General features: G+C 40.6%; 1 protein-coding gene across 1 annotated transcript in view; it reads left to right on the top strand.

Moving 5' to 3' along the window:
• Positions 1-27924, top strand: part of LOC150079255 (calmodulin-binding transcription activator 1-like) — a 927385-nt gene that overhangs the window by 174890 nt on the left and 724571 nt on the right. Inside the window, exon 3 of the mRNA XM_090383006.1 lies at positions 11627-11724. Coding sequence (XP_090239132.1) covers positions 11627-11724 — 98 coding nt within the window. The remainder of the gene's footprint in view (positions 1-11626; positions 11725-27924) is intronic.

The raw sequence follows: 27924 nt of genomic DNA, 5'->3' as shown, positions 1-27924 counted from the left end.
CTTGCCCCCACTCGTGGGGTGAGGTTGTCGCCGGGCCGTCCCCTCATGTATCCAAAGGAAACACAACGAAGGAAAAGCGCCAAACGGCAAGGATGGTACCTGAGACACGAAGAAACAAGAGATCGAGAAGATCATATATAACTGGGACAGCCCCAATTACTTGGCTCAAGACTAGTGGCAACGTAGCACACATCGACCAACAACCCACTCGCAAAAGCCTATTCATCTCACGATTGGCTCCACACACAACCTCTGAACAAGTTAAAAATGGCATAAGTGATAATTTGAATATATCCGTTGATGTATACCAACTACCCACAAAATGGCCTTCTTATTCATCTTTCAGATTAGACTGCAACAGTACCCAATATAAAATCCTGTGTCAGCCATCCACTTGGCCTCAAGGGCTCCTCATCAGGCCCTACTTTCAATCTTCGCCCCCCACCAGACTTCAGAGGCACAGCCAATCAAGACACGATCACATTCAGGGTCCAGTAAACCCCACTAGCTGACTCACTACCGAAATCATGAATGGAAGCCAATTCACAATAATTCCTGTTAGGATATCTGAAAGAAACACCTTAAAAAAAGAGAGAAAAAGACCGCAGAGGGTACTAAGGAATATCCCCAGACATAATAGCATCTCTATATTCTATCAGAATGCCCGTAGCATCCGTAACAAGCTTGAAACTGTAGAAGAACTTCTACTTTCGCGCAAGTTTGATGTGCTTTGCTTAACAGAAACCTGGCTTGGCCGAAATGAGGAGCATTTTCCATATGCAGTGTCGGCTGGATATAATGTGATTGTCTGCTCCCGACAAGACAAAAGGGGAGGTGGAGTGGGACTCTTCTACAAAACACCGCACATACTTGTTACTAAGAATTATAAAAGTCAGTCCACTAAGTTCGAAGGGCTAATTGCGTCATGCGAATTTAAATCTGCTCGCATTGATTTTGCAGTTATATACACCCCTCCAGGACCCGATGCTGAAACCGTCGACGAGATAACTAATTGGCTCATTCATGGGTTCCATCACTCAGCAAGGCATGTTATCTGTGGAGACTTTAACTTTTCCCCTCAACTTGTTCATCTTCAGTCCAGATTGCTAAATAACCTTCACCCATTAGGAATCCATCTGATTAATAATCTCCCGACCAGAGGTGATCACCATCTTGATCTTGTGCTATCATCGAGCAATTGTGAACTTGATTCTACAACAGAAATAGCTTTTCAATCTGATCACATGCCAATTTTAATTAACTTATATTTTCCGACTCCAAATTACAACGTCTCGACTCAGGTCCACACCAAGATAATAACGAGCCCAAAATTACTCAACATTACTAAATGTCTAGAAGCAGCCACTGCAATTCCTTGGAATGCACTTGAGCAATGTGATAATCAACTTGCCTTAGACCTTTTAACTCGCTGGCTCATCACAATTTCTAATTATGCAGCCTCAAAGAAAATAAGGATCTCTGAACGTACGAGAGGATGGTGGACTCCTGAGCTGAGTAACAGTTTTAATCTTAAACAGGAACTGTACAAACAGTGGAAAATGACAGGACTAGCTCCGGATCGAATTGCGTACTCCAAAGGACGAGCAAGCTTCAACCGCCTCAAGTCTCAAGCCATAAAACATCACATTGAAACCACACTTCATAAGGGCTGTCCATCATACCGACAGAAATACTGTGAACTCCCTCCACAGTTTGATCCTGAAAGGTGGATGGACTTTATTGCACGAGTTCAGCAAAACCAACTTGAGCCCAGTGATATTCCCATGTTTGATGATGATGTGCCCAGAGATGCACTTGAAACCATTCAATTAACAAGACAAGACCTTTTATCTGCGATTAATAAGTTGCCTGCAACTGGTACAGCGGGAATCGACAAAGTACCACAATTTATCATTAAATGTTTGAGCCCATTTCTAAGTGATCCGCTCCTAATAATTTTCAATAGCATATTAAAAGGAGAATTTTTCCCTCCAATATGGAATTTATATTCTGTTAGGCCACTCCCAAAAGTTTCCCAGCCAACTGAAGCCAGGCACTTTAGACCCATCTCTCGTTCCTCGTGTCTATTGAAATTACTTGAAAAAACAGTACTGAAAACACTTACCACGCACATTCTCCCGCACAGGCCCCAGCAAATTCATTATTCGTTGCAAAACAGATCAACAGTTAGTAACCTGATTATGACTACTAATGCAATCCTTGGATCATTTGAGGAGAAAGAAGAAATGGCAATCACATATCTTGATTTACAAGCTGCGTTCGATAGTGTTCACATCCCAGCCTTGCTCAAACTCCTTCGAAATTACTATCACATCACAGGCCCAGTATTGAAGTTTCTGACATCCTTTCTTCAGAATAGAATCATCCAAATGTACATAGGAAAACAAAGGTATACTAGACAAATACATGCAGGCGTTCCACAAGGAGGAGTCCTGTCCGGAATTCTTTTCACTGCTATCATCTACCCACTAATACACAATAGAACAGATATGATATCATATGCAGATGATTTAAAGATCTTCACAAAAATAAATTTGACCGATGAAGCCAAAAACGCCACAGTAACCATCAACAAGACCTTATCAGAAGTACAGCAGTACCTCAAGAATTTTGACCTGCAAGTGAACCCTGAGAAATCTGCCATCATGGTATTCTCTCTTAAACCCATACCAACCATAATTCAGCCTGCGATTGACGGAGTCCCGATCCCCTGCGTTGAAAAGCAAAGAGATCTGGGTGTAATCTTCGACAGAAAATTACGATTCCATCACCATATAGAAGAACTCTGTGCTAAATTCAACAAGAAACGGTGGGTTGCCAAGCAGCACTTGCTACACATTCACAACAGCAACCTGATAAAAATGTACATCAGGATGATGATTTTTGGAAGTGTACTGTATGGAGTAGAGTTGTGGGGCTCAGCTGCAGACACCACAATTAAACCATTAAAAGCCGCTGAATACTGTCTCCTGAAGTGGGCAACCTGGAAGTGTCATCTCCCACCACAGCAGCGCACAACACCGATGGCCAACGCGCTGAATTTAACCAGGTTTTCAGCATTAATGCACGAGAGAAGACTCATCTTCACCGTAAAAATGATTGCCGGGAGAGTCTCAGCACCCAACGTTTGGGACACCGTGTGCTGGCGGATTCCCCAACCAGGTCTCCGCTCCACTCCCAAGCTTCTTGCTCTTCCTTCGAGACTACATTTGAAAGATCGGTTCCTCCCTTACCAGAAGCTCCACCTGGTTCAATCCCTGGATGCTGACTTATTTAAAATCATAGATGATAAAAAGTATAGACGGATCATCCTAGATCTGCACGTGGTCTCCAGAACTACCAACTGATCTCAGATCGTTCTGGCGGGGCAAGAGACTCTCAGAAAACTGGACTTGAGGAAAAGCTTTTGTTATCACAATTTGTTATTTTTGTTATTTTGTATTAGTTTTCCTTTCAAGTCAATGTTATCTGCTATGAGTACTTTTTTTTTTTTTATTATATAATTTGCTTATAATTAATCTTTACAATTTCTTTATTATCTCTGCCGTTTGTTAACCTCTGGCATGGTGCCGTGAAGGGTATTGTATGTTCGTGGTACCTGCGTGTACCGGTGAACTGTACAATAAAGATCTTATTTATTTTGCAGTATAAAGAGTAAAGTCTGGGTTCTGCATCTTCTGGGGACTCCTTTTCTGATACTGAATCAGAGTCGAGTCCATAAGTTTCTGGTGGCTTTGGAACTGGCATTTTATCATCTTGAGGAATCGGCTTTAGAGCAGAAGATATATAAGAATACTATGTTTTATGCTTGGATTTCTCAGAAAAACAAGAAATGTTGGTCATGCAAAAGTAACAGTGTGGTCTCGAGGTTCCCGCCATATTTCCAGAACAGCAAAAGGCATCGATTTATGATTACCTATAAGCCAGTCTGTTAATGTCCTTGAACACGAACTACAGGAAATATTAGGAGCCCATACTTTATCTTGACCTCCGATCTTACATCCAAATAGAGTTCATAGGCTTTTCTCACAAGTTGTGGCCATTGGCTTCCGCCGTGATTTTAATACAGCTTCTCCGCAAATGTAGCAAAAGATATCAGGCTTATTTCGGCAAGAACGCAACATATTTCATGTACGGTTGAAGTATGCGCACATAAGAACACAATTAAGAAATTGCACATTTTTATTTCTAATTTAAACATAGTTCACAATTTACACTAATGCACACAACACTTCTTTACAAACACTTCACTAAAATACTTGATCACTTTGTTCACCACTCGCTCTCTGAAACAGATACACCTTTTGAAATACGGAAATGCCTGCTTGGTGCGGAACCCAGTAACATGTATACGGGGAGAGAAGTTTCTAGAAGGCTTACAATGTTTCTAGAGAATTCCGTCGAAAGTTCTAGAACCTTCCAGAAACATCCCGATCTTTCTTCCCCACTTTCTAAAGCAATACTCTAGAACGTTCCGGTCCGGAATATTCTCGAATATTGTAAAAAGGCTCCGAATGTTCTAGAAAAAAAAAAAATAGATAAAATAAATGGAAAAGATGATTAAACCAACTAGAAGTCTTGTTTTTCGGTCATTAACCTACGATATTTGAAAATTGAGGGGTTAATGAAAACGTTTTAAGCATATATCTGAGTTTGTGAACATATTTCCTACGAGAATCTATCCAAATCATTTCACGGAGGAAATTGATGCCGACCAGTGTTGGCGCCTCCGTAGCCAGGTGGGCAGGAGCAGCAGTTCATAGTACACGCTTCTTGATTAGACCGGGGTTCGAGCCCGTGACCACCAAATACGGAGGATGCGGAAAGGTCAGGGAATGACCACCGCATATCCCCGGAGCAATATGGCCTTAATTGCTAATGCTCCTAAAAACCAAATAACAACAACCGACCAGTGTTATAAGTAAAACAGCAATACTGAAGATTACGTTATAGACTAAGAGAAATTAAACGAATCCTATTACGCATTGTTATAATCTCTGCGATGGAACTCAGTGTTTTCTGAAAACAAAGGAAACGAATAAATTTAATTTGAATTCGAGTGGATCTGAAAGATGTTATTAAGAAAGAAACTAAATAATGGAACACTAAAAAAGAACAAGTGAAATAGTGGCTTACAAGGATCACAATAATAGCTTCTCTGTTGAAAGCCGCGCAGTGCATTTAACGAGACCAAGGAGCCGAATAGCTTTAGGAACAGTGTTATTTATATGAGCCGATGGATGAAGATCACGTCTCATAGTAACACCAAGGTCTCTGAAGTGATCAACGACTCCAATCTCTTCGTGAACCATCTAATAATTCAAAAGTACTAATGGTTTAAGTGCACATATCGGATAAATCTGACTTAACTTGCACTAGTGTTTAATGATTGCTTTCGCTGAGTGGATGTAAGATGAATTCGAGAGTGTAAAATATGATAATCGTATATCGACTGTGGGATCTTGTAGATTTTAAGGTATTAAATGAAATTTTATTCATGCACATATAATATTTTATCATTAGAAGAAATATTAAACGACAAAATTATTTTATTTTAATAGTCTGATTTTATATTTTTAATATTTTTTTTTTGTTGGTAAAATTGTCAAACATTTATTTATAGCAAATTATGTGACTTTTCACCGAAGTCGGTTTTATTTGTTGATACACAACTGAAGTTACCTGTTAAGTCACCTATAGAATAAAAAAAAAAATTTTCATTTTTCTGCCATCTTCATTTTTAGTGCAAGTTTGCTTTCATATATTAATAACAAAACCTAAACTGTTTTTACAACTGTATTAATACAATGGTTTTGTGAAATCTGTGCACTTAATCTTATAATTATTTAGTTGTACACATATTCAGTATTTGTGGTAGCTACATTTTTTTGGAAATTCTGCCTTCTTCATAATATTTCATTCTACAGTAGTATATCACTAACAATATACAGAGCGCCATTTATTTAATAGCAGCTAATTTGTAGTTACCATGCCAACACACCAAACGGTAGCGTTTTTGTAATTATCAGCTATTGGCTATATCTTTTCGACTGCCTGTTATTTGTTAACTTTCGAATGAAATTTTTATTCAAAGATTTGTTTCTTGGAAATACAGTTGTTTTGCGATCAGCGAGTTCGTTATTCCACGAAAATCTGTATTGTCACTTTTAATATTACTTATTGATGGTGAGTGACTTATACAGGGTGTCTCAAAAATATTGGTACAAACCTTTAGGGAAGGTAGTAAGTAACATCTAAAGGAATGTGAATCGCATAGGAACCCAAAACCGGAAACGTCACCGCTGTTCATCAGTTCGCGAGAGGGAAAATTTCTGGTTTACTCATTCAAGCAGTAGTCGCCGCACGAAGAGCATGCATCGATATACGAACTGTGAGCTGGCAGACATGCACCTAGTGTATCGATTAGCAGAAGGTAATGGACGAGCCGCTCAACGAATTTATGGAGAAGGCTTCCCAGACGGACATGTACCGGACCACCGTTTGTTTGCGCGTGTGCATCAAAATTTGTGCGATTATGGGTCATTTAGAGGTAACAGGAGTAGTGCGGGCAGACCACGTTCGACGCGAACTCCCGCCATGGAAGAAAATGTGTTGAATGCCGTCCGTAATAATCCTACTACCAGCACACGTGCCTTTGCCTCTGCCTTAGGAGTGTCTCATTGCAGTGTACAGCGTGTCTGGCACGACGATTCCTTACACCCCTTTCATCTCCAAAGGATTCAGTTACTGCTCCCCCAAGATCATCCTGCACGTGTGGCTTTTGCGCAGTGGTTTCTCCAAGAAAGTGTTCAAGACTTGAATTTTCCAGTCTATGTTTTGTTCACGGATGAGGCTTATTTCACTCGGGAAGGCTTATTCAATCAGCACAATGCTCATGTGTGGGCTCACGACAACCCACACGGTGTGCGCCCCCATGTGGCACAACATCGCTTCGAAATAAATGTGTAGGCAGGTATGGTCGGTGACTGCTTTATCGGCCTATACCTGTTACCATCCCGCATGAACTCCGCTAAATATAGGATCTTTCTTGAACAAGTTCTACCAGGGTTACTTGACGATGTTCCAGCAAATGTGAGACGCAACATTTGGTTTCAACATGACGGGGCGCCTGCCCATTATGGAAGGTTTGTTCGTGCCCATTTGAACAGGCGTTTTGGGCGTCGATGGATTGGCCATGGTGGACCCGTTGCCTGGCTCCCACGCTCACCTGATTTATCGAGCCTTGATTTCTTTCTGTGGGGGCCCCCACATATATCGTGTATGAATCGCCTGTAGAGACGGAAATGGATCTTGTGGCGAGACTCGTCTGCGCTGCTGCTACTGTCAAAGAAACTCCAGGTGTGTTCGACCGTGTCCGCCAATCCATGCTGCGTCGGTGTCACGCATGCATCGCGTCTCGTGGTGGAACCTTCGAGCATCTGTTGTAACATTATGAAATGCATCCATCTCGTACTCCATTGTTAATATTATGTCAAATAAATATTTGCCACTAATTAATGTCTTGTGTCATTTCTGTCCCTTGTGCCTCTGCTACTACTTTCCCGTGACGTTTCCGGTTATGGGTTCCTATGCGATTCACATTCTTTTAGATGTTACCTACCTCCCCTAAACGTTTGTACCAATATTTTTGAGACACCCTTATATTTACTGTGGGATTTTCGTATTTATGACTAATATATATTTACTTTGAGATTTTTGTATTTATGACTAATATATATTTACATCGGAATTTTTGTATTTATGACTAATATATATTTACGTTGGGATTTATGTATCAGCTTTGAAATGCAATGCAAACCATACATAATAAGAAATCTTTATTGCAATACTAATAATAATTATTATAATTAATATAGTTATTAAGTATAACAATAATGTAGGAATCGATACTTTGCAATATTGCTCTTCACGGCCGCCAAGCCATGGGTTAACAGTCATAATACAGTAAGTAAGGGAAATGGATGAATAATAATAAACTGAGAACATTGATGAATCAAACATAAGGAAATACACATGAAAGCATAAAATGAAGTACAGTTCAAAGCACAGTACAATTATATACACCACAATATACAAAGAATGTATATAGGTGGAAAAAATAATTTTATATTGTAATAAAAAAAAAACAGGTAACGTTCTTTGCATTGAACTGAAGTAATAAGTTCCTCATTACTGTATATAATATACTGAAAATTTGTAAGCCATCTTCATATCAGATGGTATTGTTGGCTTGTGGCATTAAGATGACTTTTCAGGAGAGTGATCATGGACAGGAAAATACAACCGAAGGATGCAGCGTCGGTATTCCCTGTCACAAGCAAACTTATTAAGGTCAGCAACCAATGATTGGGCACGTGAGAGTAGCTGAAAAGACCGAAACCGATCGGATAGGCGAAGACAGCTGAGATGCGTGCACAGAGTTGGAGTAGCTCTGAGAGAAGGCTGAGGGACTCTCAAAGAGCACAAGTCCCAGAATTATGGTGCCGAAATCTTCCCAACGATCATTTTAATAGTCGTGGTAAGGAATTTCGCCCTAATTAACATGGGGAACCTGTGAATTTGTAGCAAAATGGCCATTTCATGATAATAAAAATTAAAAAGATGTTTGTCCCTTAACCGTTGAAGAAGTTTGTTTGTTTGTGGCCCATTTTAAGAGCCAAAACTCAGCAGCAATAAATGGCCTAATTGTGCTAGGGGCAGCAGATGCCCACACCTCTGCAGCATATAAAACTGGAGAGTATACAGCGTTTTTTATATTTTTTCTGGTAGTTGTAACTTCATTAATATAATGTAAATGCTGTTTGACATTCCATCAGAGTTGAGCCCCTGGGTGAGCAGCTTGTCCATGTGGTTACTGAAGCAGAGTTTAAGATCAAAAACAACCTCGAGAGCAGTATGCTTCTTGCCGATGAGGACAGAAGAATTACACAATGTTGGCTAAATATAAGAAGGCGTTTTCTTCTGCAATAAGCCAGGTCTCTGTTACTGTTATGATGTATACGTTGAAGTGGCTCCTACGATTTTCGCTGCCGACCCCAAGGCTTTAGCTACTTGCATTAATTATGCTTATATTAATTGCATTTTATTTCAGGTAATTTGTTTTTTGGCATACAGGTGCTCTCAATTCTTCCATAGTAATTACACCTGACTGTTCAGCTCCCCTACCTAATACACTGATAATAACATTTTTGTCTATGTTTCGTTATGGTTGCCGGCTTTTTCTACGATTTTTGTAGTATCCCTGATCCATAATCCAGGTTAATATTTTTAATTTTTCCTTTTTATTACCTTTCTCGATTGCTAAGACTTTCAGTATTTCATTACATCTCATATATATATATATAAAATTTTATGTATAAAATATTGTAAGTAGAAGGAGATTTTATTGAATTAAATCTAATGAATATACGGTATACACTAGGAGCGATATATGGTATGAAAAAGAGGAAGAAATGGACCGGAAATTAAAATAATGATAAGAATTGAAAAAGCGACCAAGATGAAATAACATTGCGGTGTCTTTCACAATTTCAGTGTCATCAGAGGTCATCCAACGAAATTATGAAAAAGACAGCAATGTTCTTGCTTCTGTTTCCGAAATGCTCTGTATGCTATGGTGCACGTGTATGGTTGCCACGTGTTATGAGGGCAAATTTAGATTTTGAATTTTGCAGTAAGATTATAAGGGAATGTGCCAATAAAAGTGGTTATAATATGTTGATCATACAGATCATGGATGATCTTACAGAAGCAAGTGAAAAGAATTGAAAAAAGTGGATAGACTAAAGTAAGGAATATCGGTATAGACAGGAAGAAAGGGACTTACCGTTACTTTGTAAAACTGACCAAAAGACCAATATCGCGGGGTGCCGGTACGCTAGCGGCTCCTAGCGTTAGGCGTGAAAAAAATTTTTTTTTGTTATGGTGTCTGTATAGATTGAAATGAAATGAGTAGTGATGATGATTGTATAGATTGAAATGAAATGGGTAGTAATGATGAGCTAGGTTAAATACATGATGTCCAAACTGCCCAGGATAGTTAAGAAATATAATAGCTGACAAAGTAGCCGTAAAAAGCAGCTAAACAATGTTAAGGTGAAAAATAGATTGGGTAAAGTAAAGTTAGAAAGTAGTGTCCCGCTATTGCGTTCGGTAGACTAATGGCTAGTAAAGCAGAAAGATGAATGAAGTAGAGATAAGTAGTTGAGCTCGGTAGTTCGGGGTTGGAAACCCGTTCCTATAGTTAGGACTGTGAACGAAGGTCTGGGAGTGAGTGCATCATGTATTTAAGGTCAATTGTGTGAAAAATGAAAGTTAAAATTAAATATGATGTTTAATACACTGTGTTAGGCCAATTGGTACACGTTTTCTAGACTGTAAGACACCACAGAGGCCTAGTGTATTGTATATACACTATTTACATACTTGATGTGTATGGGTTTTTTATTAATTAAAGATTATGCTGTTTATATTAATGTCCCATAGTTTTTTATGCTTTATGATGTATGGCGCCGCCGTAGCCAGGTGGGAAGGAGCAGCAGTGCGTAGCATACGCTTCTTGATTAGACCGGGGTTCGAGCCCGTTACCACCAAATACGGAGGATGCGGAAAGGTCAGGGAATGACCTTTGCATATCCCGGAGCAATATGGCCTTAGCAATATGGCCTTAATCCTAAAAACCAAATAACAAACAAGCTTTATGATGTTAAGGGCTTTACAGAAGTGCTAGCGAAGATATGCTTTAGGAAAATGGTTGTTTATTATATGGTACCTTGATGTTATCGATAGTTGTTTCCTTATTGCTGCAAATGGTTGCTATTCTGATGCTTTGCGCTAGTATAACGTTAGCATGTACTCCTCTGGAAATATTGGAATTCCATTGTGTGAGGTTGACTATACTGTATTTAAAGTTGAATGCATCACGTTTGTTGTACAGGTTGATGGTAGCTTTGTTGTTTATTAATGTAATTTCTAGATCTAGGAAATGGGCTATAGTATCATTGTTGTTTGTTTTATCTAGTATGAGTTCATTGTGGTATAAGTGTCCATAATCTTTGATGAAATTAGGGCAGTTGATAACTATGAGGTCATCTATATATCTGTAGAGGTTAAGGTCCTGTGGAAATGAGTTTTCAGACCAATATAGGTTAGCTATTACGCATGAAGCAGGACTACCCATGGGTGTTCGGTTAGTTTGTTGATATACTGTTTTGCCGTCGTATAGAAAGTTGGAGATACACAAGTTCTGTAGGTTGTTCCATTTAAAATGTAAAATTATCATTATTATTATCAAAAAATTACTCAAAGTTATGTCAAAATGTGTTTGAAAAAAATGTAAGTTGAACGATAATAATATAAATGTTGTACTAACTGGTAATAAATTATTTTTTTTTTGTTGATATTTATTTTATTTTATACTTTTGTAGGCCTTTTGGTGTTAAAAAAATTACAAATCAGGAAAAATCCTCTGTCTACCAAATGTCCCAAATTTAGGTTTGCAAAACATGAACACTGTACATCTAACCGCAGTTTTTAACATTTCTTTAAGAGTTTTGTTTAACCTATGCCCTTAAATATCTTTCAGAATCTGAAGACGGAAGACCAGTATTACCAGAGAGGCTTGAAAGCATCCCAAAAGCTGACCATTTCCCTACACAAAGACACCGGTGGAATACTAATGAGGTAACGAAAATTTAAAATCGTTATTTTCTAGATCGTGCTAGAAATTACAATTATGAATCAGTTCGGTTTCCATTTCGATTAATATTAAATTCAAAAAATGTACCCTATATAGATAAATCTGTGTAGAAAAATTGTAGTGCATATCTTGACACAGCCATTGCACTTTAAAAACATTATACTTCGTTCCCCTTTCTAACAGTAAAGTAGGTTACCGCTGGTAGTTGCACAGTGAAAATACACAGCACAGTGAAATGAGAAAGATATCTTTTAATGTTGTTATTTGAATTTACTGTTCTCCTTTATTCAGAACTTTGGCTTTTAGGTTAGTCGATTCGTTCTCTGCATGTGTAATGCCCGAATATTTTTCATTTGTGTGGTGTTATAACGAAGAACAGTATATCTGAGGCCGTAACAAATGAGACAAACTTTTATACTATTTCTATGTTTTTCCCCAGTTTATGTACATGTCATACACGCACAGTGAAATTTACTGCAATGAAAACTACAAAGAATGTAACGGAATACCCGTAAAAAATCTCTACCCGTAAATAGTCTCTTTATAAAAATATAGCTCTATTTTTAAACGACCCCCGTAGATCAGTAATAATTATATTAAGATGTTCCCACCCTTTCCTTTGCTTTTACCGTTGGATTCTGATCCGTCTACCTAACATTACAATTAATCAACCTAACATTTCAATTCATACGTGCGGTATGCAGTTCCTTACAACGCAATTAATAAAACATGTGGTAGTACTTCACAACCGAGGCAAGTTATTATGCTAGATGGCTTCGCCAATGGCTCAGCAAATCAATTACTTCCGTATGATTTCTATCCTCTTATATCTCCCCCCCCCCAAAGCAGTTCTTTAACTGTATGTTAGCAGGACTGTGTTGGAACGTGGTAGCGACCGTTTCACTATTGTGATTATCAGTGGCTGTTCGTCAGCTGGTTTCATTACAGTTACTAATGACGTAAGATCAAAAATTTCGGGGACCGACTTTGTATCCTGAAACTGCACCGTAGTTGCGACTTGTCGTAACACGTTGGGTGACTCATCTAGACATAGTAACACGTGAATGATCCATTTATCTGTAGGCAGTCTGGACAATATTTCGTATTCAGACTAATTGAAAATAATGCTACTTCGACGGCGGCTGCTTATCCCTCGGATATTATCCTCGCGATAATCGAAGATGTTATTAAAGTGTAAAGTGTGTTTAGGGTCAAAGGGCACCAGGGGTTTCTCCCATCTCCGCGTAGTTTACATTGTGGGTGAACCAGTTGACTGGAAAAGCCAGAGATTTAAAAGTGTATGGATATTGTACATGTGTAGCGTTGTGTACCGTTGTTCTTCTGGTCGTTTAGCCGCCAGACCCCTACTGAGGCCCGACGTTGTTCCACTTTCGCCCCGTGGAGGCAGACCAGGTACCCACTAGTATATAGTTCACTCTGGCAGGTCCTGCCACCTAATTTCCTGAGATTTCAGTGGCTAGGACTTTAAAAAAAAAAAAAAAAAAAAAACGCATATGCGTCGCTAGGGAGAAGAAGTCCAGAATGTTCGGCGAAATTAAGTTAGATTGGTGACTTTAGATTGTGTGGGGCGTGTTCACGTTGCTGTCAGATAGAGTGGGGAGAAGGCTGAAGACTGGGGGGAGATAGATAGAAATATGGAGCCGAAAGGGAGGGCAACTCCCGTTTACAGTGGGGCATGTCCATGCCCCACCAGAGGGAAAAAGGAATGGAAGGGGGAGGAGACAGCAAAACCCTCTCCTCCCCCTCCCACGCAGGGAGAGGGAAAAATTGTAGGCCAGTCAAGGGGACTGGCCCAGATCGCCAATAGGGCATGGATGCAAAAGACTACAGGCCAGGTGCCGAGGCAACAGGGTTTTGCCATCCGGGAACCCAGCGAGGGTGTTTCCAAGGTTTTGGTCTAGGTTTGGTAATGATTTATGTAAGTTCTGGTTACGTATTCAGTCATGGGATACAAGTCCTGTCCGTTGTTCAGCGAGTTTGTCCTCGTCGGTGGTGACTCCGTCCATAGATCGGCAAGTAGGAAATCCGGACATCAGCCAGGATTTTGATGGCGGTCCATGCAGATTATGTCATTCGTTGGTTCAGTTCTCTCATGGGATCAATGTCCCATCCGTGGATCAATATTCAGTTTCAGTATGTATGTATGCTGTTTTGTTCTGGGTTTGGTGGCATAGGTAGAGTCTGTCGTCTTGTAAATAAGCACTGTGCAAAGTTAGTGAGGGTATTGTAGGTTGCCTCGTCTTCTAGTAGGTAGTGCTCTTGGTTTTTAGGATTGAAGCGGACTCGTGTGATGAAGTTACCCCGAAGATCTTCATACAACTCACACTCGTGCAGCAGGTGGTCCAAGGTTTCAAGGGAGCCACACGCACATGCTGGGTTATCTGTTAGTCCGAAGAGGTTAAGCTTATAGCGGATGGCTCCATGTCCAGTGAGAAGGTAGGTGACATGGAGACCAGGGCAGAGTCATGTGGGATATTTTGGGTATACTCGTTGCAAGTTTGAGAGGAACCTTCGGGTGACGTCTCCCTGGTCAGACATCGTCCAGCGTTGTTGCCATATTGATGTTAAGTAGGTTTGCAACCTGTACTTCTCAGCTTTACAATTATTTGCCGGGTCCGTGGTGTAGTCCTGGAAGGTTGTGGCTTTGCCGCGTCTGAGTTGCTGAAGCATGCCGGTGCGAGTCACCTCAAGGTCAAGAGGGAGAGCACTCGTGATCACTTGTAGTGCATGGGTGGAGACTGTCTTGCATGCTCGGGTGAGGGTCAATAGGATGGGTCTATGTATAATATCCAGTCGTCTGCGGTTTACCACTGTTGAGGCTCGAAGATGATATTATGGGACATGTCAATCAATTTTAACACTACATTTGGGTATGCGACGCATTAAACCAAATTTTACTTCGCATCCTCACCTGTAATCGCAGAGAGCGGAAAGTTCTGCCATCTTAGAATCTTCGTCAATATGCTTCTGCAGTCGACCCTCTGTTTCTTTCATCATCACCGGTGACGAATCGTGGGTATGTGGCTATGGCCTGGTAACAGAGACGCAGTTCTCTCAGTGGAAGACTCCGAATTCTCAAGCCCTCGTGGGTAGCACAGTTGGTAGGATCGCCATCCTCCGACACTGGGTGGAAAAGACTTGAGTTCGAATTCCATCGATGACGGGGAATTTTTATGGCCCTTTTTCACAATGTGGCTGAGTTAGTCGGTCTCAGGCGAGGGTAGCATTGTTTTTTCTCCCGGAAACTCAGGTTTTTCGTCCAGCAAACAGAATATCGATCTCAGAACACACGCAATTTAGAGACAATATGCACGGAGCAATATAGCTTTAGTCGCTGACGGGCCTAAAATCCAAAACCAATAACTACAACCCAATTCTCCAAGGCCCAGAAGTGCAAGACAGTCTCAATGAAATATGATGATCATGTTTACCATTAAAGTCTGAAGACAGACTTTACAAACATGAAGCATTCAAATTTCTGAACGCAATCATTTTTTTTTTTATAAACTGCTTCAACCTTCTGTAATAAATATAAAATAGACAGTCTACTACATTTAACACATTAAAAGCTGAAACTTTCTAGTAACGAGATCTGGCCCGTGTCCAGGGAAGCCGATGGATCGCCTGATAATTTGTAAGCCTCCCATGCGTTTTCTTCTTTGCCACGAATATCATCAGTTCACGTGACATCCATTTGGTAAGCCTTGAACAGTATCTCAGTTGGTATTAAAATTCCTTCAATCAGCATATGGCAACAAACATAATATTCAGTGAAGCTGAAGCAATGTATATAGTATGTGGATAACCTGTTCTTTCGTGAGAGTATAATGGTTTCGCCACTCGTTTTGACAAGTCTGGCTGCGATTATTGTCGACGACTGTAGAAATTTCTAAAGTCCTCTTCAATCAAGGCGAAGGGAGTAGATTTTTCCCCTTTAGTTTTTTCGGGTTTTTTTCAGTCCGGACAATGTGCACTTCAGCACGTAGACACACAATTTTACAGACATAATATACTGACATGAATATTAGTCTCGCTCGGGAGCCATTAATAATAATAATAATATCAGGAAGTACACGAACCTAAGACAGGATATAAAAGAGATGCGGCATATGTAACAAGTAAAGATCATCGTGTCAGCCATCGGTATGGTGCCAAAGACCATACATAACAGCCTAGCAGCAATAGGACTCCCAGAGAATACCTACGAGAAGCTCCAGAAAGTCGCAATCATTAACACCTGTTGGAGAGTTAGAGAGTTCCTCTACCAACAGTAACACGAAACTTAACCACTCTGTGTACTTGGTTGCAGTACCCTACCCGAGGTGGACCCCCCCATTCAGGGATAAATAATATGAGAGTAATAATAATTATTATATGGATAGTGTATGTGATTTGTATTTAAAAAAAATAACTGCCAGTTTTCTGTTGGTTCGATTTGAATAAAATTTGGGTAAGCTCGAAAAACCGTTCTAGAAGAGGAACCAAATATAAAATTTAATGAAAATCCATGCCCTGGGAATCGAGCTATTATATGTGGAGAGATGGTCAAAGAAAAATAATTGGCGATTTAATATTAATCTAATTTGGGATGGCTGGGAAAATCTTTCTAAAAAGGCTAAATGTAATTATTTTGAAAATCCAACCACTTGGAGCCGAGTTATTAAATGCGGGCATGGTGAATACAGTAGGTACTTTACGCATTCAGTGTATATGCTAAATTGTCTAAACGGACAAAAAAGCAACAACTTTTATGCGTGTAGTACTGGTGGAACTTCAAGTTCCTGACTAATCTACCTGATGACTGAGCGGTTCCCACGTGATCCTTAACGACCATACTAAGTCAGCTATCAGGCCTCTGATTTCTTCCCCCAAATACGCTGGGAAGAAGTCACGGTGGCAAACATATCCAATGCTTCAGCTACAGTACATGTTACATGGATAGCTCTGTGTGACGTGAATGTCACTGCCGGATTTATAGTAAAATTTAATGAAAATTCATCTACTGGTAGTCCAGTTATTACATGCGGACGGATAGGTGGATGAAACATGAATATATATATATATATATATATATATATATATATATATATATATATATATATATTTATTTAGGTGCATATATGCTAATGCACCTAAAAAAGTTCTCGTATTATTCTCATAGTCAAAAAGTGTGTATCCAGTTCTTCCCTGAATTCTGCAAAAATAAGAGATGGGGCGAACTAATGCATACATTCCTCCTGCACAATAGCTTTTCCTTGTACTAACCTGTCATCTCTATCACGTCTTTAGCCTAAACTAGTAAGAGTAAAATGATAGGGTAGGAAGTTTTATGCTAGAGATAGGAAAGATACAAAAGAGGAGAGTCTTTCCTTTACAGAAATTTGTAATGGACTTTTTTTTTTCGGAGTAAGGGAGCTCGTCAGAGCCTTATAGAAATTACGACTAAACAGCTTAAAAAATAAGGCCCCTCCATCTTTCACATAAAGCTCCCTCTAGCTGTTATTTCTGCACCTGACGCGAACTGGATAACTGAGAAATCGCTTAGCTTTTCAAACATCGCTTGTCAATACCTGCACTATGTGTGTATCTTTCGTGACTGATATATAACCATTGCACTGATTTATCTGGAGAGCCCTTCGGCACCAGATATTCAAGCGTCGCTCTAACACGGTGACAAGATTGAAGCCATCGCTTCGATGCAGTGTCGCCCTTCGGTATAAGCAGATGGAGTGTCTCATGCAGCAACAGTATTGTAGCAAACGCCATACAGCTAAAATAAGTGACATTTGAATGTCACTCCTTGTCCAAACAATCGATGAAGGCAGCGTTTAGAACAGCAGCGCGATCAAGTGAAGTAGGTTCAATGTTTCATATTATTGGAGCCTCTAGTGAAGCATTACGATTACATGCACGATGATGTCTAGAGGTGTGTAGAACAAGCGCTTCAGCTGTATATTCTTTTATGCTGTCAACTGGGATGATAATGAAACGACTATGGACAAATAATTCTCCGATGCGTCAGTTGCCTGGTAACCATATTGATTTCATATTAAGTTTAAAAAGAAACCATATCATTTATCAATCTGTTTGGTATTCAGAAAGCTGTTTTGACTGAATAAACGGACTTCATGAACAAAATAGCTAAATTATAGGCCAAGATGAATACATTAAGAGTACACTGATGTTTTTTGAACAGTGGCTCATGGGTCAAAGTGGTGGCATCATCCTAGGGTTTGGCTCTTTGATTCAGCTGACTGATTTTTTTTTTTTTTTAATTTAAGCATACAGAATAATACAAATCGAAAATGAAGAAATTCATATAAAGTTACACAAAATAATCGAAAGACATAACATTACAAATAAAGCACAAATAACGTCAATATGTATAAACTTTTAGTATGTATTTATTAAAATTATTGAATTTGTCAAATAATTCCAGTTTTAGTTGATTGCCTAACCTCATAATCCTATTGATAAACTGATAATATAAGTAGTCAGATTTAACATTTTGTGGTTTCAATGGTTCTGTGTTTCTATTTAACCTTGGGGGGAGGGATAAGTGTGTTAACAGATGAAAGTAATGGACTATCGTCATATGCATTAATGATTTTAAAGAAAATGGCAAGGTCTAAAAGTTTTCTTCAATCGACAAAATTAATCAACCCAATTTACATCTGTGAACGTGATAATTTCTAATTTAAAATCTATTTTTAGTTTATAACAAAGGTATCTAGTAAAATTATGCTGTATTTGTTATTATGTACTGATAAATAATGTACTGATTTCCAGATTCACTTCGATTTCAGAGTGATGAATTATACTGTAGTGGTAGAACAGTCATTTTAAATATTTCAGTTAAAAATGATGGATTACTAAAATTCCAGCAAGGTCTTTTAATTAATCCGAGTTGCCTCATGGCATTTCTTATGTCTTTAATATAATTTTTATAAAAAAGAATATTCCTTGCGAAACATCCCGTTCGCATCCCGTTGACATAGTGCAATGTTCAGTCAGTGTGGTGTGATGTGTGTGACAAGCTGCAAGAGCAGGTCATGGGGTTTTGTCTATGATAAACAGGGAAAAAGGAGGTGATTCTCCCTTCGTATGAGGTAATGGTCAGGCCAGGCCTTGATTACTGCGTACAGGTCTGGATGCTTCATTTTAGAAAGGATGTAGATTTGCTTGAGCTTGTACAGAGAAGGGCAACAAGATTGGTGAGGGGGAATGTAGGGATCCTCTTACCAAGAGAGACTTAAGTTCTGCAAATTGCAGCGGCTGGAGACTAGGCACCTGCGAGGTGATCTGATTGAAGTCTATAAGGCCTTGAATAGGTTGAGCACGCTGAATTCTGATGGGATTCTTCCACTTGCTCAGATTACGAACCTAAGGGGCATAAATTCAAATTGAGGAAAGACAGTTGTAGAACAGATGTGCGGAAATTTGCCTTTAGCCAGCGAGTGGTTAATTGCTGGAACAAACTTCCATCTGTCGTGGAAGTTGATAGCTTAAATAAATTTAAGGAGTAACTGGACAAACATTTCGAGGGAATGGTTGTGTGAATTTTTTTTTTTTTTTTTTTTTTGGCTGATGCTACATAATCTCATACGCTGGGTGTCCGAGGAGGTGAAAGCATAGGTCATTTTAAGCAAAAAAGTTCAGATAAACATGTGCCCTATCCCGAATGGTTTCCGAGATACAGGCATTTGAATATTTATTTTTCAAGTGACAAATTTGGAACAGTTTATAATAAATTTTCAAAAATGCCACCGTCAACTTCAATGCACTTTTCTATTCTCATGAGAACATGGCGTCTTGCTTATCTAAGTGTATCTTCACGTTCCTTTATATGGGCAACAGCGTCCACTATTCGTGATAGCAGATCATCTCTTGTATCCACCTTTCTTCTGTACACTTCACTCTTCATCCAACCCCGGAAACAAATATCTAATGAGATTAGGTCTGGAGATCTTGGTGGCCAGTTAATGGCTCCACCGATTAGAGAAAATTCGGTCCAGATGTTGCTTCACACGTCTGGTAGAATGGGAAGGGGCCCCGTCATGTTGAAAGTACATAGCACACCGTGTGGCCAAAGGAACGTCCTCTAGTTGTTCACCTAATGTATTTTGCTAAAATTGAAGGTAATTGTGTCCTGTCATTCGATGTTCTAAAATAACGGGACCTATCAACAGGTTATCGATCATACCGCACCATACATTGATTGAGAAACGAACTTGGAAATTTGTTTCCACTGTATACCATGTGGATTCTCGTGCGACCATCAATGAGTGTTATGTGTGTTGTTGATTCCATTCCGGGTAAACGTGGCTTCATCAGTAAATAGTATTGATGGAAGCACTTCACGATTAGCATTTAACCAATGACAATATTCAAGATGCGTGGCAATGTCCCATATGTGAAGATTTTGCACATGCTGTGGGTGAAATGGGTACAAGCTCTCTTCATATAGTGTTCGCCATACACGTGTTCGTGAAACACTGAAACGTGCAGAAAGTCTTCGTGTGCTAATTGTAGGACTACCCTGAACCATGTTCAGAATGTGTTCCCGTTCCTGCACATTTTCTTGACGTCCTCGATCAAATGAAACATGAGTACTGGGAAGCGTACCACTTTCACAATGTGTTGAAAACTTTGGAAAACACTCTACGATCTGGAATTCGACGTGTAGGAAAGCGCCGACGGTATTCTTCAACAGCAGCAGCAGGGGTACTACCATTGCAGAAGCCGTAAACATACAGCATATCTGCATATTCGACATTAGTAAAAATGTGCGCCATTTTTAGCAAACACTTCTACAATTAGAACTGACAACTGATGCAACTCACTGATTCACTCGCAGTCTGATTCACTTCTACAGTCACAACAATCAACTGATAACTGGCAACTGACAATCAAATGACGCAATCTGATGGGAGGCAAGGAAAATATTGCGCGCCAATTTCAAAACAAATGTATATTAAAGTAGCTCTATCTCAGAAACCATTCGGGATAGGGCACACGTTTATATGAACCTCTTTGCTTAAAATGACCTATCCTTTCACCTCCTGGAATATTGACCTCTCCTCCTGGGACACCCTATATATATATATATATATATATATACATGCTCGGGTATGCCCGGGTTTGCGGTCCCCGGCATACCCGAGCTACAACTTATATCTTGTATTGTCTTTAAACTGTCCTACACTCTTTGTTCTTATTTCTCCGAAATTATTAGGGTAATCCGAGGATGTAGGAGAAACTATTTCTTATTTGTTCTACTATATTTTCGCCTTTATGGAGTTCAGGTTCTATTATTCCTATTCTGTTAGTTTTTATTCTTCTTAATATCTGCATGTTTCTCTTTGCGTTAACTTAACTTTAATTAATTAATTATTTATTTATTTTTACCATATCCATCACATAGAGGTCACCACATATATACTCACTAGAGGGATTATTATTTCCTAACGACTAGCTGTTACATTATGTCCTGGATACGGTGGATATGCCTTATACTTTACATTTATTCTTATTTCAATTATTAAATTACGTTCTCTGTCGGGTCAACGATGTTCAATATATGCTTACATTTATAATATCTTGCTTTTTATTAAAAAAAATTTAACTACCTTTAACTAGATTGTGGGTAGACAACGATAAGTTTTATGTGTATATATATATATATATCCCTTGCGTTTCTTTAAATCCAGCTTGGTATTGTCTGCTTGAATTACCTTCTGTATTATTATCTTCAATATAATACAAAATATTATATATATATACAGGGTGATTCACTATCAGTGCGACAAACTTGCAGGAGGTGTAGGAATCACATAGCATTGCAGGGTCCAAAATGCCTTCGTCATGCGGTAGAGGACGTTGAACGGGAGGTCGCGTGAACAGCGATCCCGCTGGAAGTTAGCATTTGCGAACCGGTTCCGAGGCACTAGGATGGACGAGTATTCAAACGTTGAACTGGCCGACATGTACCTCGCGTATGGAGCTGCGGACTGTAACGGGCGCGCCGCTCTGCGCTTGTACCAGGAACGTTTCCCGCACAGGCGTGCTCCTCATCATACGATTTTCGCACGTGTGCACATAAGATTACGTGAGACTGGTTGTTTCACGAGAGGTACCATGAATCGAGAGCGAACGACGAGGACGCCAGACAATGAGGAGAATGTCCTACGTCTTGCAGAAGGCAATCCGAGTACGAGTACTCGAGCGAGAGGCCAACGATTGGGTATTTCCCAATCCACTGTATGGAGGATACTGTCAACAAACCAAATGAGTTCATACCATCTGCAACGCGTCCAATCATTGGAGCCTGCGGATTATCCACTCCGGAGGACTTTTGCTACTTGGTTTCTTCAACAGAAACGGTTCGCAAATGCCGACCTGCCGTTCAACGTCCTCTACCGCATGACGAAGGCATTTTGGACCCTGCAATGCTATGTGATTCCGATTCGTCTTTGTGCCCCCTACACCTCCTGCAAGTTTGTCGCACTGGTAGTGAATCACCCTGTATAGATATATATGTGAGAGAGAGAGAGAGAGAGAGAGAGAGAGAGGAGAGAGAGAGAGAGAGAGAGAGAGAGAGAGAGAGAGAGAGAGAGAGAGAGAGAGAGAGAGAGAGAGAGAGAGCGCGCCTCCGTAGCCAGGTGGAAAGGAGCAGCAGCGCGTAGCACACGCTTTTTGATTAGACCGGGGTTCGAGCCTGTCACCACCAAATACGGAGGATGCGGAAAGGTTAGGGAATGACCACCGCATATCCCGGAGCAATATGGCCTTAGTTGCTAATGCTCCTAAAAACCAAATAACAACCCAACGAGAGAGAGAGAGAGAGAGAAATGTTTATGGGGTGCTTGTCAAGTGTAAAAACCAGAACCCAGTTGAATAATTTAATACTTTCCCTTGCTTGCTTAGTCGTTCAGTAATGTGATTATATCCTATTATTTTTATCAATATTATATATATACACTGAGTGATCACTGAATTATGACCACCTACCTAATACTTCGTGGGTCCTCCTTTTGCCCTCAGTACAGCAGCTATCCGACGTGGCATTGATTCAACAAGATGTTGGAAGCGTTCGGGAGGTATGGCCAGCCACGCTGTGTGTAATGCAGATATGGAGGTGATTGGCGTATCCAGACGCCTCATATACACTTTCCATAGTGTCCCACAAGTGCTTTATGGGATTGATATCGGAGAGTTCGGAGGCCAATTGATATGCTGGAAGTCAAAACTGTGTTCCTCAAACCATTTCTGCACAAGTTCCCGATGGCTCGGCGCATTGTCATCTTGGACGACACCATCGCCACTCGGGAAAAAGTGTAACATAGCGGGGTGTACACAGTCAGCAAGCAGTCCACATGCACCAGTGATGCAAGTTCCAGTCAGTGAAACATGCCCCACACCATACAACCGCATCCACTGGCCTGCACTTTTGATACCATGTATGATGGATGAAGACGTTGTTGACGCCAAATCCGTACACGATGTGGAGTAAATAACTTTACATAAAAAAAGTAAATAACGTGACTCATCCGACCAGCACACCTTCCAGTCTTCTAACGTCCAACTTGCATGCTCTTTGAACCAGACGAGTCTTTTACGACGATGAACCGTGGTTAGGAAAGGATGCCGTAGGGTCGTGTGTTGGTATAGTCCATGCGTGCGACGCATGCCCATGCCAAATAGTGTTCCAGGTTGGCCAATGTTGTATTGGGTAGTCAACTCTTCAACAGTGCTGCGCCTGTTCGCATCGTTGGACCCGGTGCTAACTTCTAACATCAGCCGCAGATTTGCCGTCGGGTCGTTGTTTGACCCTTTTGACGCCAGTCCTGGTACACTTTAACAACGGCGGCTCTCGAACACCGTTTTGGATTCAGCCGTTTGGGAAATCGAGGCACCAGCTCGTCGAGCTCCCACAAAGTCAAAGTCTGATCAAGACATACCACAGGGATGTGAACACTTGCTCTTTACAGAAGAACAGTACTATCACCGCCTACTCACACTGGGAACCATGATGATGATAACTGCTAACTCCGATCTTATCGGGGTAGGATTTGCTAACCCTGTCTTTGTACAGAGTAGGATTGAACATCCGGCTCCCTTGCTGTGTGACTTTCTTCCTTTTTCTGGGACTTGTTCCCTTTCCTTCCCTTCGCTTGGTGGACCTTGCTCCACTGAACTTGGACGGCTGTCTTCTCTACAGCCGCTACACTTTCTCCCAGCTTTACTCCCTTCTTTTACTATACCCCGTGCTCTACCATAAAAAAAATAAATTAAATTTTATTTATTCATTTATTTTATTTTCTTATTATTTATTCATTTATTATTATTTTTTAATTATTTTTTTGTTTTTAATTTTATTATTATCATTTTTTTTTAAATTATTTTATTTTATTTATTATTATTTTTTTTTTTACTTGGTCTCCGCTCAACAAGCTCAGGCAACCGTGATGGAGACTAGCCAGAGAAAAATGGGCAGCCTGGCTACCTCCTAATGGTGTTTGCGGGCAACGTGGGGTCCCCATAGGGGCCCCGCGGCCAATTGTCAGCCATTTACAGGAGTACTGTATCTCTTCACATTTTTCATTTTTCTTTTTTTTTTTTTTTGCTGGCTCTCAGGTGTGGGCAGCCTGGGAGCGGGATTGCTGGCACCCACCGGTATAGCACTACTTCTGGTGGGTGCGGGATTTTTGTGCATGAGGCACTTAAAATAGAAGACCAGGCCCAGCACCAAGTGAATATGGGCAGCCATTAGGGTCTCTTCGCCAACGGGGAGCGGCTGTGCGGGTGACAGCTTCTCCCTGATGGCGAAGAGACCTTCCATACAGGTCTATTTTGCAGAGGTTCTGCACAAAGTCAACTTTATCAGGTGGAGATAGACGGAAGTCAAGGTGCCACCTTAGACATAATAATAATAATAATAATAATAATAATAATAATAAAATAGTATCTCTTCACAGCGTACGTATGGCTCAGATGTGGGAAACCACAGGCGCCCTCTGACCCTAACACTATGTAATCCGATAAATCCTTACTTTTACCCATTAGCTCAGAAATTTCCTACCTACTGAACCACTGACACCTTATCTATGCTACATAGGTCGACTAACTGCGCACTCTCGTACCTCACGTAGTCAACGGATCGCATTCAGTTTTCATAAGGGTGGTCATAATTCAGTGATCACTGTGTGTCCAGCGATCACTGAATAGTCCGTGAATGACATAAAAATGTAATTTTTCTGATAATATGGTATAATTTGTAGAATCTTACCAGAGTGGTTAGGAGCGAGAGTGCAATAACACGCGCTCTTTGAGTGTACCATGGGTCCAGCCCGTGACTGCTAAATATGATTAATGTTTATTTTGGTGAATTATTGTAAACTCCACTGACCTGATGGTCGTGCTGGAGGATTCAAAGGTTTTAGAAATGTCAAGGTAAATGACATCCTGCTGCAGATCTTTGTCTAATGTTGTTCTTATATCAGAGAGAAATTTTAAATTTGTCCGTGGGGAATGACCAATGAAGTGTCGTATAAAGAAAGATGATTATTGAAGAAATATGATTTTTTTTCTGTTACATTGCTCGACAAAATTAAAAGAACATGTAGAAAACGTGTAACTCGTGCAGCTTTCGATGAATCCTTACAAAATTTGGTATGGTGGTGAACCGTAGAATAATGATGAAATGAGGAGACAGCGAAAAACTTTGGACAGGTATAAGGGACATTTATAAGGGTTGTATAAGAATTTTTTTGTAGTACTTAGTATCGTGATTGGGTTGGAGGTTGAGAAGACGAAGGAAGATATTTGTTGACTTGAACTTCTGTAGACTGTAATTTTTAGTAATTACAGTCTGGTCGAGATTACAGTCTACAGACTGTAATCTCCACCAGCTGGGTCAGTGTGACTAGAAAACGGAAGCCAGCTGGAGTTGTGAACATTAAAATCACCAAGGAAAATTACCTCACCGTTAGGAAAGTTGGACTGGAGAAAGTCAAGTTGTAAAGAGAGGAAATCAAAGAGCTCCAAGTGATTAGTGGAGTTGCGAGAACTGTAGAGACAACAGATGAATTTGACAGAACGAGGTAGAGAGATTTTAAGCCAGAGAAGATCGAAAAGAGGAGATTCCAAATTATTAAGTCTCTTACAGGGAATATCGGAACGGACATATGCACAAGTACCACCTTTGAGGCGAAAGGAATCATACTGCGAATAATTTGAGCAACTGATATGAGCAGTAGTTGAATCAACTGATAACTGAGATTCTGTCAGAAAAAGTACATGGGGTTTGGCAGACTGCAAGTGGAAATGGACATCGTTGAGATTAGAATCGAGACCACGTATATTTGTGAAATGAACTAGAAAGTGTTTGGGAGGTTTATAGCTTTTCGCAGATAAGCTTATTCTATTAGTTTGACAATTCATTGTGTATACAATAGTAAGAAAAATTCGGGGGGGGGACATGCTGTATGACGTAATGAGATGTTGGGATATGGCATACACATGGTACGAATATGCCCAGATCCTTGACATAACGTGGCCTCGACAATGCCCCCCGCATACACACTACTCGGACTCCCTCCAGTCACTATCTGGCAGAGTAGAGGTAGCAAGTTTATACACTAGCTGATCCAGAAGCCTCGAAATGTAAGGAAGATTGGATCTCGCCATGATGTTCATCATAACCTCAAAAGTCATCAGTCATACTGCATGATGGAAGAGATGGGGAAGGGTTGATCGGAACTTAGCGCTGGAGACGAAACATGCGTTCCACCACTTCAAGCCTCCAATAAGCAAAATGATGGTATTGCAGTCGTTGATGAGTCATCTAACACCTAGTATTGTCTGGTAACACAGAGGGGGCGGCATTCCTCCATGTGGTGTGGGCGCCACACCTCGACCCCTACTTATGTTGATTCACACCTGCGTGGTCACCCACAGTGTGCTTGTGCAGTAGGCTAAAACGGGACTCATCATAGAACAGAATTGTACCCCATTTGTCAGGGCTCGAAGGTGCATGTTCATGGTACCAGTTTCGATGAGCTGTTAGTGATTTGTTGTTAATGGGACTCTTGTTTTTGAGGGGGGTCTCCAAGGTTTCTCCTATTGGGAATGTTGAGGGTATAACGGCTCCTGGGATTTTCTCCCATCTCCGCGTACGGTCTCTGTATCGACCAGAAACGTTAGAAATTACTAGAAACGTCACGTTACAGAAGTCCATATAAGACCTGAAAATATGGTCACATGACATCAGTACAGCGTATGATCCCAGTGGCTAAACAGGCTTGACAGAGGTAAACCATGCTCGATATAAGGGTGTCTATTTTGTGGCAACAAATCCCATTCATCCACCAGCGCAGACCTTAGCTCACCAAGTGACCGGGCAGTTAGCTGTCGGCGAGCAATGCGACGCTCACAGGCGTCCCATGCATCTTCTCTCGGATTGAAAAATGCTGATCGTGCTGGTCACGGCAGTCGTTGAATATATTCAGTATAAAGAAGCGTTTTTAGCTTTTAGCAGATATGCCTCAGCAGTCTTCAAAAGGCGTTGGTGTTATCTCTCCACGTCTGATCCCACAACATACACATCCACACCAGACATTCCTGAAACCGCTATAATCTCTTCTCGTACATGCTCTTCTCTCATCACCGGCCACTATCAGAACTGAATGAACACCTAACTGGAAATCTTCCACGTTGGAATGACGGCACTGAACTGATATATATCAGACACTTCCCGTTGCACCTACCCAACTTTACAGAGCTCTCTTGTACTGCAAGCTGTCTTCCTTTCCCTAGCTTTCGGTGGGCTCCCAGACCAGGGGTGATTTTTACTTCTCCCTTCCCACCTCTTATTTCCGCTGGAGGATGCCTTCTTTCTTTATCCTCCTCCTTTTGCCTACTTTGACTCCACCACTTCTAATATCTTCCCCACTCTCTTCCCTTTTTTTATTATTTTTTTTTTTTTGTTTGGTCTCCGTCCAGAAAGCTTAGGCGACCCTGGCGGAGGTCAGTCAGAGTATGAAGGCAGCCTGGCTCACCTCCTAGTGGTGGTGGCGGGCAACGTAGGGTTCCACTAGGGGCCGTGCGGTCAAGTAGCCAGAGACACAACAACAGAACGTAACATAATACTGCATAAACCAGAC

This window comes from Mastigoproctus giganteus, chromosome 10 (genome assembly GCF_048544385.1).
Source record: "Mastigoproctus giganteus isolate SK-2022 chromosome 10, ASM4854438v1, whole genome shotgun sequence".
Lineage (NCBI taxonomy): Eukaryota > Metazoa > Arthropoda > Arachnida > Uropygi > Thelyphonidae > Mastigoproctus > Mastigoproctus giganteus.
This window is presented reverse-complemented; position numbering and strand designations above follow the sequence as displayed.